This window comes from Pan troglodytes, chromosome 14 (genome assembly GCF_028858775.2).
Source record: "Pan troglodytes isolate AG18354 chromosome 14, NHGRI_mPanTro3-v2.0_pri, whole genome shotgun sequence".
In the NCBI taxonomy this organism is placed as follows: Eukaryota; Metazoa; Chordata; class Mammalia; order Primates; family Hominidae; genus Pan; species Pan troglodytes.
In genome coordinates this window covers 42,360,369-42,373,285 of record NC_072412.2, presented here as the reverse complement: position 1 = coordinate 42,373,285, position 12,917 = coordinate 42,360,369, and the positions used below count along the sequence as shown (strand labels likewise).

Sequence of the window (12,917 nt, the reverse complement as noted above, 5' to 3'; positions counted from 1 at the left end):
CTTGCAGCATTCACTTCTGATGTGTTTCCCGGAGGACTCTAAAGGCATCCTCACCTGACAGAGCATCCTTCAACAGCGTTTTAAATGACAGACTTATCCTGCTTTTGCAAGAAGTGAACATGTCTCTTTCCTTTGCTTTTTTTCCTCTGAGGAAAATGGGGATGGTTTTGGGTCAGATCAGAGGATAATAATGTAAATGGAAAAGTGATAAGGCATGATGTGAATTCTCCATAGTGGCAGCAGCCCAGCAGTACCTCCTAGTTCTGCTGCTGGTGCGGAGTACTTCCTCAGGAAGAGCTCTCTGGAGGAAGGAGCAGAGAATTTTTTTTTCCTGAGTCACCTGCTGCCCATTGTGCCTCCAGACTCACATTTAAGCCGTCATAATAACAGGATCTAGCTTACCTGCGCTCCCGAAATTACCCTTATTCCACTGGCCTCACACAAAGATGGAAATAGACACTGCATTGTGCTTCTGTTTAGCTTTCCCTAATACTAGCTAATGTGCAGATTCGAATACACACTGCACATATGAAATGTTATGTCAATGCTAAGTTGTAATAATAATAATCCTGCAAAAATGTAGCAGAAGAAATTTCCGTGAGCAATTTGAGAAAGATTGCTGCTTCAGTGGTGATACAGGTATTATTGAAAAGCAGATCAATTGTACTTTGTTGGTACCATAAGAGGCTCTCCAGCAGGAGACTGGCTGTTGGCAGATGTCATTCTAGGATACTTTCCAGCTCTGTGCCTGGCCACTGGGAGGCACTGATGGCAACAGCAGCCACTGAGAATGAGGCTACCAATGATGAAGGACCCCAAGCCTCTGTTAATCTTCTGACATGGTACTGGTCCTTGTCTTTGGCCTTCATTAGCCCAAGCAAAGTAGACTCAGGGGACAGAGTTCATGGGAGGTCAGCATAACAGCAGAGGAGTTTCTGTCACCTTTATTCTAACTGAAGGCACAGACACTTTAAAAATCAAACATAGGTGAGTTCAGATGGATAGGGTGAATAGTCTCATACTGGATCTTTGGGAATCCTGAGATCAGCATGGGTCTATGGACAAAACTCTCTCAATAAAGCATTATTAGCAACTCAGGCTCTTGAGCTCTGGGATTAGTGGGTATCAGTGTGGCCGTTTGAGAGGAGAGGGACACAGGGCAGAAAGTAGGATCCCTAAGTGGTTCCAGCCAGGCCTCAAGATTTCCTGAAGAGTGAGTTTAACTTCTCCATAAATCATCCCCAAGTTTGTCCTGCAGAAAATACCTGCATGTTTATTTTAAAACAGGATCATCCTCTCTGCTTTCATAGCAGAGTCTCTCTCCAGCAGAACACTCCCCAGATAGAGCCAGAAATTGAATGTTTTACTTCTGTTAGGAGCAAACTAGCCACTACAGTAGGCTCCCTGGTTTACTCCTTTCTCTGGGATGGGCAGCACTTACATGGAGCTAAGCTAGCCTGGTGGGATTACATGGAGGAATATAGTCCTAGAGCCACACCTTTTACCTCCAACCAGCAACCTCTGTCTCCCAGAAACTCACTTCCATCATCTGGAAAATAGAAATAATAATCATATTGACTGTATCGTGTTTTCATGAGGGTGAAAGGATACTGTGTAAAGAATATGCTTACCTCAGTGCCTGCCACATAAAAATCATTAGCTGTCACTACCACTGTTGCTATTCCCATTACTGCTACTGTTATTTGAAGAAAACAGAATAGTGACTGTGCCTTTTGCCCAAATCTTCCATAGGAGATAGCCAGGGCACGGGGCAAGCTGAGCTCATGGGACCTGGGCACAGGGATGCAACAGGGCTGCCTTCCCAGGTGCAGAACATGGAGTCAGGCCTCATACAAAAGGAGATCAAGGAATAAAACCAGAATGACAAGCCAAGCATGTGGTTCCAAGCATGTGGTTCTTTCAGAAGCATTTCTCCAAACAAGCCAACCACAACCCCAGTTTAGGAATCGGGATAGAATGAGCAGCGGTCTGAGCAGTGGCTCTCAAAGTGTGATCTCTGCACCAGCAGCATCAGCACCACCTGGGGACTTGGAAGAATGCTAATTCTTGGGCTTCCTCCCAGACAAACTGAACTGGAAACTGAGCTTAGGGCCCAGAAAAGTGTGTTTTAATATGCCCGCCAGGAGCTTGTAATGCAGGCCAATGTTTGGAGAACACTGGGTTAGAGTAACACCAGCTGCTGTATAAAGATGGCCTAACCAAAAAAAAAAAGTGTTACTTTTTGGGCACACAACAATCCAAGGCAGATATTCTGGGCCTGTGGGCACCTTTCCTCCATGTGGTGACTCAGAGACCCAAGCCTATTCCAGCAGCAGGCAGAGAATGAGGGACTGTGCAGAAGGCATCCTCAATCCCCCTCACACTCCATTGATGAGACTGCTCACATGGCACCCTCTAGGGCAGTCACCTCTCAGGAGCAACACTGCTGTATACAAAGAGAAGCATGAGTTTGAGTACACAGCGTGATAATGTTTCTGCCACAGAATAGCATCTAAAGGCCTCAAGGCACCTCACAAGAAGATTCAGAATGCAGAGAAGCAAATAGAAGCTGGAGAGAGTCCCTGTCACTGGGCCATAACTACAGCTCCCTTTCAGCGTGGAGCAGGAGGCAGGATTGTGGCTGAGGAGGCAGCCGTTGAAGGCACACAGATATTGTGACATTTGCCAGGCCAGCCTGCCTCCGCCCTCCTGTGTTCAGGGGCTATCGGTACAACTGCCTTCCTGGGTAGCAGCCAATGAAATTCTTGAAAAAGACTTTCTTTGCTTGTGGGAAGGAAATCTACAGTTCAGCAGCGTCCTTCCAGCATTTCAGGAGGACATCTGGCAAAGTGGAGGGGGAATGTTAAACACAGAGTTCCCCAAACACACAAAGACTAAGAGTTCTGGAGAAACACAGATATTGTTAGAAACAATATATTAAAATGTTTTATTATTTAGTTACATCTTGCCTGAGCATGAAAAAGATATTAACAGACTGTCAGCTTACTGGGACATAACCCAAAACAACTTACATTTTTCATATATTGCTAATTATTTTTCTGAGGCTGGCTCAGGCTGGTAAAAGAGATTTCAAGGCTTTCTCCAGATTATTTACTTAAAGAAGTTAAGCATGGCATTATCTGTTCCCATGGAAACACAGTAAGACAGGAGACAGAAGAGGAGGTCACTTTGACCATAATTAATATAAAGAATAATGGTTTATATAGAAGCTAGTAAAGAATATAACAAGATGCCGCAATACCTTTAAGCCTTTTCTTCAGCAGTGCCGTTCAACCTTTGGATTGATTTTCATACACTAGTGTCACTTTGGTCATTTTTTAGTCTAGTGCTAAGTTTTGAAGTATAACAATCTTGCCTAGCAAAATTTTTCCAATTGTATTATTTCATTTTTGATCCAATCAGAAAATTCCAGTATTCAGAATTTTTCTAAAGTACTGAGTAAGTAGAAATGGGTGACTGTGCTGGCCTTAAGCTTCTTGTGAATGCTACAGCTCCTCACCATGTTTTCTTAATAAATACATAAATGGATGGTTGGTGAATTAATTGATGGTAATCCAGAGGCACCACTAGATTCAGCAGTGCCTTTAAAATCACCAACAAAATATTTAATCACATTCAGTCCGGTTGACATTTAAGGTGTCTAATTCTATTCTTTTTTTATTATCGGAAATTGGCAATCCACATGGGGTGTCTCTTACATATTCCATTTATTGGCACTCGGTGCACTCCTTAGGAATTCCTACCGAAAGATGCACACTGTACTTTTTTTTTTTAATCCTTATACTTATTTGGATAGTGGATTCATTGTGCAGTCTCATAAGGTAAATTTTATCATGGAAGCTTGATGACACATTTTTTTCAAAACTCTTTAATTTAGTACAGTATTCCAGAAAGAACTAAAGAGAAGAGAGAGAAATAAAAAGAGTTGCCCTTTCCAATTTCTGAATTTTTAATATACTGAGAGGTTATATTAAGTCAGAAATTATTAGGATTTTTTTTCTGTTAGCGCTCTGGCCCAAGAAACATAATATAGCCTCTTCCAGGCAGCCTTGTCTGAGGAATAGATTCAGGGCTGCAGTATGACACTGAGTGATGTTTACAAACAGGTGGCCTGAAGCTAAGTGGAGTCAATATACAATTTCTCACCCTTTAGAAGATAACTACTTGCTGCCACATGAGTAATGAAAATTTTTTTGTAAAAATCAAGCTTGAAATCATTTAATCAGGAATGTAAATCAGTTATGTGCCCCAATTATAAAAATGTCGATGGAATTTGCTATGGTATTGATTTTTTTTTTTTTTTTTGGTGGGGGGAATTACAGCTGTTGTAGGTTTTTTTAATACGATGATATCACATTCCTATTCTGGGAATGCAAACAATATTATATCCTGCTTGGCAGGCACTGTAGTCACTTGGCTTAGCCAAGAATAAGAACTCTCAGCAGTAGCATTCCATAGGTTTGTAAGAGATCCCCTAAAATAATGGATGGTACACTTTCCTATATGTATTTATGTTCAGATAATTTATTTAAATAATGCTGCTGGCACATGCTTTATAGCTGCTTGCATTTTGCTATACAGATTTCAGCATATCTTGCAGACTATGCAATTCATTTGGAAAATGTAATTTCCATCCCTGCATACTAATCGATTTCTTCACAAACACCTGCTATCAGTTATGATAATAAAAATGCCACTCTGAATTGAAAAAGGGCCAAATAGAGCTTCCTAAGGAAATGACTTAAGTGTCTTTGAATGCTACTAAATGTAGTAATGTGCCTATGTAGTGCCAACACTTTCTTCATCATTTGCATTTTCTGTGATTTTGCCCTATTACAACATCCCTCTCACAAATGAATCCTCATAACCATTTCCTTATGGCTTGGTAAACGGAGCTGTCAGGAGGTGGTATCTCAGGGTGTGGACAAGATCTGAAGCTGGGCTGTACAATGTTAAAAAGCACTGGCTCATGCTGCGGGTTACATGCTGGATAATTTCTGATTTTATGAGTAGGTCTCTGAAAACTGTAAAAGTGGCTGCTCCTTGGTTTTGCACACACATACACCAAATAAAATCTCCTTTATTCATTCTCTTCAGCCTCCAGTTCATTCCATGCACCATTGCCAAACTAATGTTCCTAAATCCCAATTTCATCATGTCCTTCCACTACTACAAGCGCTGTCAGTGGTTCTCAATTGGCCACTCCATTGAACCTAACCTTCCCCATCTTCTCCCATCACCTGAAGTGGATTCCCTTTCTCTCACTGCTTCCAGGCAAACACTTGGCTTTTGGTCAAGTTTCTCTCCTTCTTGCCCCAAGTATTCTACCTTTGATTTTCATATCTGGGCTTTTGCTTATGCTCTGGCTTCTGACTGAGAGACATCCTTCCCAAGTTCTTGGGGTTTTCATCTTCCAAAGCCCTCTTTTATTCCTTCAGTCTGAATTTTTATTTCTCTTCTCTGAACTCCTATAGGATGCATTTTTTTGTCATGCATCTCGACTCATTTATTTATTCATTTATTCATTCAACCAACATTTATTGAGTGCCTGCTGTATTCCAGACATCACACTATCCTTTCTTCCTTTGAAAGCCATAGTTTCTTTTTAAATGTGTCAGTTTCTACTAGATTAAGCTCTTTGAGGGAAGAGATGTATTCTGTCTCCTCTTTTTGTGGTCTGAGATGCCCTCACAGAACTGAGCACAGGTAAATATGAAGTAAATGCATGTTAAGTAATTGATCCCTACTGGCGTGATGTAGGGAAATTTCTGGGTAATTGCATGTTCTGTCTGATTAGTAGTTCAGTGTGTACTACACAGAGATTATCATTTTGCAAGATGGAGTACTGTAAAACACTCAACTATAAAACTATTATTAACATAATTTGACATTTGATATTTGAGGAGAGAATTCACTATGGTCTCAGAGCACCTCGGTAAAGCTTTATCACCATGGAACTGTAATGTGCAGGTAGAACACTCAGGAGGCGACCTTGATTTGGTCCTCTGACACAGGGAACGGGGGCTGGAAACGCGCACGCACTGACGACCTGGTGTGCAGTGGGCTCCATACCGTGCCCTTATCTACTGGAAGTTACATGTTTGAAGTTTCTGGTAACAAGCGTTTCAAATTTTCTTTCACTTTTCTCTTGCTTACGCAAGTGGGGAATGGCTTTTCTGTGAGGGGGAAGATTAAAGGGAGACTGGTGGGAGAGTTGGTGGGGGAATGTGAGACTGGTTTTGAACAGCCTGGTAAGAACTAAACACATGGACCGATGGTAATCGAGAGCAGAGACTCTGGAGCCTGCAGCCTAGGTGTGAAGGCTTTCTGCTGCTTACTTTGTGGGATTGGATGAGTTACATAACTTCTCTGTGCCACATTTTTCTCATCTGTAAAGATGGGGATAAGACCAGCACCAGCATCACAGGCTTGATGGGGGTATGAAGTGAGTGAGTTCGTAGAAAGCTCTTGATCCAGTACTTTATGAGTGCTCAGCAGGCTATGTTGATTTTCGGAGAGACCCCTAAGCAATAAGGTGGAAACTGGGGAAAGGGATTTCCCTACCCTCAATCTTTGTTTGGTACCATTTGTTTCTTTTTCAGTTTCGGCTATTTCTGAAGCCTTGAGGTGTGTGAGACCCTGAGTTAACTGTCTTGGTTTCTTAATAAGATAGACATATGAATGAAGTCTGAATCTAAATCTGGAGAATTTGGGGTTTCAGGGAGAGGTATTAGAGTAACCACTCAGCCTTGTAGAGGAAAAGAGTTTTAATCTGTTGGTGAAACAGATGGAACTAGCTTCCCATTCTGATAGGAGTTGGAGGAAAACAATCTGTGCAATTTGTCCCAGCAGTAGAGCAGGAAGGAATGGTGTGCATATAAATTCCTCTCTCCCCTGGGATGCTGCCGCATGTCTCAACCTGTAGAACTGCTGATTATTTGAAAGAAAGCAGCCCTCCAAGTAGCTAAGCAATCCTGTAGAAAGGGGGAAGACAATATTTAGTAGATATGATTGTTGCCTGGAATTCTATATGTTGTCACCACCTAGCACCACATACCAATGTCTGTGAGGGTGTCTAGCATTGAGGGAGAGGTCAAGGGACAAGAATTTGGGAGGAATTAATCCTGTGCCCATAAGAAACATTCACATGTAAGACAGGACAAACAGATAAAAGTTCCGAGAGAAGTGATGCATACCGACTACAAAATAGAGCCCCAGGGAATGGCATTTTGCTTTTATTTCTGAGCTGGTACAAACATTAAGAACTTGGGTGACAGACTCCCTTTCCCGCAGAAGGCCTCCTCAAGCTAAGCAAGAAGGTAGCTCACCTGAACTCGTTCTGTTTGTCCCTCAGCCCTGGCTGCCCAGGCCTACGCTCTGAAAGAGGAGAATGACAGTCTCCGCTGGCAGCTGGATGCTTACAGGAATGAGGTGGAGCTGCTGAAACAAGAAAAAGAACAGCTTTTCCGAACAGAAGAAAACCTCACCAAGGACCAGCAACTGCAGTTTCTGCAGCAAACCATGCAAGGCATGCAGCAGGTACCTGGCCCAGATGTTTTTTTTTTTTTTTTTTTTGAGAGAAAGAGATATGTGTATTAAATGAAAATGGAAAGGCAGCTGTGTGCTGGAAAGGGTGAAGGAGAAGAAATGACAACCAAAAAGCTAAGTTCCTAGGACAGAAAAGTGCTAATGACTGTTTGTGGAAGGGTAGAATCTGGAGAAAAGCCAAGCCAATAAAATATGTTGAAGAAATCACCCTGGAGGTAGGAAATAAAGGAAAATGATTTGGATTTAGGAGATTGAAAGGCTGCATGTGAAATATAGCCCCATGGCAAATACCTAGCAGATCCCTGCATGATACAAGCGTTTTGTAATCTTAGAACTTTTAACTTCAAAGCACGACAACTGATTTTACAAAAGCAGTTTGTTTGTCTGTCTTCAAGGTTAGTGTAAATGTAAATTATATTGTTTCCACTTTTTCTGTATTACACTTAGGATCTAGTCAGGTTCTTTGAGCACATTACGTGTTTAAGAAATGTTTGTTGATGGAATATATGAAGCATCAGAGTTTTGGGGGATAGATAACTTTAGAAACGGGGCAATAGCTGTGTTTTTGTTGAAGAGTGCCAGACTTCATCCTGGCATACTGAATTTAAACATGTGTATTTATGGCAATTGTTAGAAAGGAAATGAAAGTTGAGGGCTTTGGAGTAGGGAAAAGCAACAGGTACTGTGGGAAATAAAATGTCGATAGGAGGGGAAAATCCGACTGTTGGCAGTGAGGGAATAGAGTCAAAGATTCACAGTCAGATTTGTATCTGAAAACGTCAATTGGTACCTGATATTCTTAAGGTGTTTGGGCCTTTGAGTTACCTTAGAATAACAGAGCATATATTATCATCATGGGTATTTTTAAATTACCCCTCTGAATATACAAATCCAATCAATATTTTCTGAAAAAAAAAAGATTGTTTTTATTTAAACAAGGGAAATATAAGTAGAATGATAGAACGTTAAAATATATGGAGTCAATTTTTTAAATTCCCCCATCCATATTGACTGCTCTGTAACATCCAGAGCATGGATTGCCTACAGAAGTATCTTAGTGATTAGAGGTAACTACTACAGAAACATCAACCTAACAGGGAAAAATAATTGAGAGGGAGAGTATAAAAAAGAATCACGGATTGGGAAGTGAGCAAGTTAATAACCAACTCGTACAAATTATATCTTAAACATCTTCTGCCATTTTAAAGCAATTTTTGAGTCTTGGCTTAGAGTCCTAACTGGTTGATGTTCACAGTGTGTGTTAGACTAATCAGTGAGATTCAGAGGTCAGAGCCAGCCAGGAAAATGTCATTACAGTTATTGCTCAGGTCTCTGTACTTGAAAATCGATGTAACAGCTGCTGTGTGAGACTTCTGGGGTTGTCCATATGCCCCAACATTGGGTGTTTGTCGGCGCCCTCGCCAAGATGAGAGGCCGTCGATTTCCCCAAAGATCATGACGCCAGACCTAGCCCATAAGCCACTATGTCACACTTTACACAACTCTCCCTTTCTCCCTCTAGAAAAGATTATCCCAGTTGCTTTAAAAGTGTATAAAGTCTTTTAGGTTATTGCAAGTTCAAACCTAAAAGAAGTCAGAGGAGGCGAGGGTGAGCTGCTCAGTCAGGGTTGGAGAAGCACTGAGGAGCCACGTGCCTGGTCCACAAAGGAGCAGTGTTCCAAATCACCACCTGAGCCATCCTCCTGATGGAGGGATTCAGTTAAGGGAGCTTCTCATATCTTTTCAGAATCTACTTGTCAGTAGGAAATGTACTTTATATAGCTAAAAATGTAGTTGAGACAGAAATGTATTGTCTCACAGTTCTGAAGGCTCCAAGTCCAAGATCTAGGGTCCAAAAGCAGGGTTGGTTCCTTCTGAGGCTGTAAGGAAGAGTCTGACTCCTGTCTCTCTCCCAGCTTCTGGAGGTTGGCTGGCAATCTTTGGCCTTCCTTGACTTGTGGAAACATCACCCTGCTCTCTGCCTTCATCATCCCTTGTCATTCTCCGTGTGTGTGTGTCCAAATTTCTGCTTTTTATAAATACACTGTTCATGTAGGATTAGGGGTCCACTCTGCTCCAGGATGACCTCATCTTAATTACTTATATCTGCAAAGACTTATTTCCAGATAAGGTCACATTCTGTGGTAGTAGGGGCTAGGACTTCAACATTTGGATTTGGGGCTGGGGGCAGGGCACAATTCAATCCATAACAGACACATAGTAGACAGTCAAAATATCTGTGTCAAATGAGGGAATGAATAGACAAAGACCTGGAGGCAAGCCTAGCATGGTGCCTGTGGGAGCTCTGGGCTGTGTGGGATCCTGGATCATGAAGAGCAAGACAGGGAGCGGGAGAGCCAAGGCCTGAGAGGTGTGTGCGGTGCCTCCTTAACCTACAGAAAGCACTGGGTCCCCGGTGGCTGCTGTGATGTTAATGTTTACTGGTTGTTAGGCGGTGTATGGCTATCTCTGTGGCAGAACATCTTTTACAGAGTTTTAAAATATAAGTGCTTTTTAAAGTCTTGTTTCTATCATGATCTACCTTGTATGAATAAATGACCACAATTTGCTAATTTGAATCCCACCACAAAGAATTAGCCTGACTTTAAAACCTACCTTCAATGTCCACACTATCCACTTTATAAATCAGAAAGTCATGGTTTCACATGAAAGATGACAGAGAGAGGAGGGGTCAATCTCCCATATGTCACCATTTCCACAGTCTATGTTTGGGAAATTATTTCTGTAACAAACAAGAAAAAAAGAAAGAGCCTTAATGACCTTAGGACTAACAGACAGCTTTTGGAATCGCCTTCAATTTAGCCAAAAATTTTCTAACCTTTCTTTCTTTAACCCCTTAAGGATATGTTCACTGACGTCACACAGTTTTGCATGTGTTCATGAAGAAAACACTATGGGCAGGGTTCCTAACCTGGAAAAACTCTTGGGTGACTTTGTCTGGATGTTTCCGAGTTTACCCCTGCACCATGTGAGTCACAATTTAATAATATGAAAGGTTTCATACAAAAGAGAATAAGAGCTTGTATCCATGGTAACACGGTAGCCTTTACCTGATCATAAACTGGCAGTGAAGTTAACCTGTCTCTGCCACAGGGATAGTGAGGCTTTTGACTTTCATTTGTACCTTTAGGTGTACAAGTAAAGACTATACATATTTTAAACTCTTATTTTTCTTCAGGTTACCACACTGAATTCTTTCGTTAGGTTTATTGAGGTAAAATTTACATACAATGAAATATATTCTTTTTAGACATACCTTCTATGAAGTTTGTCAAATGCATACAGTCACATAACCACCACTACCACAATCAATATATAAATCAGTTCCAGCACTCGCTGCCTCTTGCCCCTTTTGAGTCAGCCCCAGTCCCAGCAACCACTGCTCTGTTTTCTACCCTTATAGTTTTTATTTTTCCAGAATATCATATAAGGGGAATTGAACAGTATGCAACCTGTTGAGTTGGGCTTCTTTCTTTAGCATAATGAATCTAAGACTGATCCATGTTGCTGTATGTATCAGGCATTCATTCCTTCTGATGCTGAGCAGTATTCCACCGTAAGAAAGAGCTGTGGTTTGTTTGTCTAGTCAATAGTTAGTGGATGGATAGTTTCCAGTTTAGGACAAATGGGAATAAATCTGCTATAAACATTCACTTACAGGCTTTTTGTGTAGACATAATTTTTCATTTTACTTGAGTAAATCCTAGGAATGTGATTGTTGGGTCATATGGCAAGTGTGTTTTACTTTCAGAGAAACCGCCAAATTCTTTTCCCAAGCGTCTGTACCATCATGCATTCCCTCGGGACTGTCTGCAAACTCCAGTTCTGCATCCTCATCAGGCAGCGCTGGCATGGTCAGTTTGTCTTTTTTCACCACTGTAGTAAATTTATAGTGATATCTCATTATGGTTTTATTTACACATAAATTTGCAGTATTTTTATTTTCATTCATGAGGATAGGTCAACATGTCATAATTTTTTAATAATCCGCTTAAAAATCAGAATTCTTTTTGAAGCCTTGTGTAAATCATATTGACAGGACTAATAAATATTTGGATAACTGCAGGATACCATTAAAAACTGCTGATCATAAAAGTGCGTATGACTAATGATGATTATGTCAAAGGGCTCCTTCCTAAATAAGCTGATGCTTTTGAACAGTGTTAAATCTAGTCTGAAGACCAGCTGTCTTAGGCCAGGAAGCCAGTGACCCATGTGGAGCAGTCTCTCTCACACTCTTAGCTTGACATTAGTAAGGTGCAGGCCTGGTCCACTGTCTTGACAACTTTCAGCAAGGGAAGATCAGGAAAAAAAAATGGGAAAAGTAGGATGATTATGATCAAAAGCATTTTAGAAATTAAGTGACAAGCATTTTTTTCTTTATACTCAAAGTAGAACATATGTGTGATTTTCTATGTATGCATTGTTAAAATCTCACCCACTTAGACTAATTTTATGGAAGATGAAGAAATATAACATTACTACTTTCCTAAAATACAAAGTAACCCCAGTTAGTTTTGTCAGATGTTGGGTAAGAGTCAGACTTTGGAATATCTGCTAAGGAATAAATGAAAGTATTTTTGAAATTAAACATAGTGATTACATCTGACCCCTTGGGTAAGTTCAGCATGTCTTCTGCAATCTTGTTTAAACTATTTAGTTGCTTAGTAAGTACGTTTTTTTTTAGAGAAAGAGAAAAGCTTGTACTCAATTCCTCCCCAAAACTCACATGTAATTAAGTCTGATGTTATATGTCAAAATCAAGATCATAATAATGTTAGGGGTGGTGGTGATGGTGGCTCTGGAGATGAAGGAACTGTGGAGGTGATGGTTGCCATGGTGGTAAAGGTGACTGCAGTAGTGATATTGGCTCTGGAGGTGAGGGTGATTGTGGTGAGGATGGTAGCTGTGGTTGTTTTGGTGACTATGGTGGGGGTGGTGATGAAGGTAGCTGTGGTGGAGAAGGTAACTGTGCTTGTGAAGGTAACTATGGTGGTGAAGATGGCCGTGGTGGGGGTGCTGGCTGTGGTGGCCTTATTAGCTATGGTGGTAAAGGTAGCTGTGGTGACTGTGGTAGTGACGGTGACTGTAGTGAGAGGATGGTGACTGATGGTAATGTCAACTGTGGTGATGAAGGCATCTGTGAGGGGGATGGTAACCTCAGTTGTGTTGCTGGCTGTGGTGAGAATGGTGGCTATGGTAGCGAAATGGCTGTAGTGGCTGTGGCAATGAAGGCAGCTATGGTGAGGATGGTGACTGTGGTTGTGTTGGTGGCTGTGATGGTGAAGGTAGCTGTGGTGGGGATGGTGACTCTGATGCTAATGTTG

General features: G+C 41.3%; 1 protein-coding gene across 27 annotated transcripts in view; it reads left to right on the top strand.

Moving 5' to 3' along the window:
- Positions 1-12,917, top strand: part of ENOX1 (ecto-NOX disulfide-thiol exchanger 1) — a 584,882-nt gene that overhangs the window by 493,105 nt on the left and 78,860 nt on the right. For all 27 annotated transcript variants that reach the window (XM_054665232.2, XM_003954252.6, XM_054665246.2 and 24 more), the window contains one exon: positions 7,376-7,560. In XM_054665232.2, the coding sequence (XP_054521207.1) occupies positions 7,376-7,560 (185 nt within the window). The remainder of the gene's footprint in view (positions 1-7,375; positions 7,561-12,917) is intronic.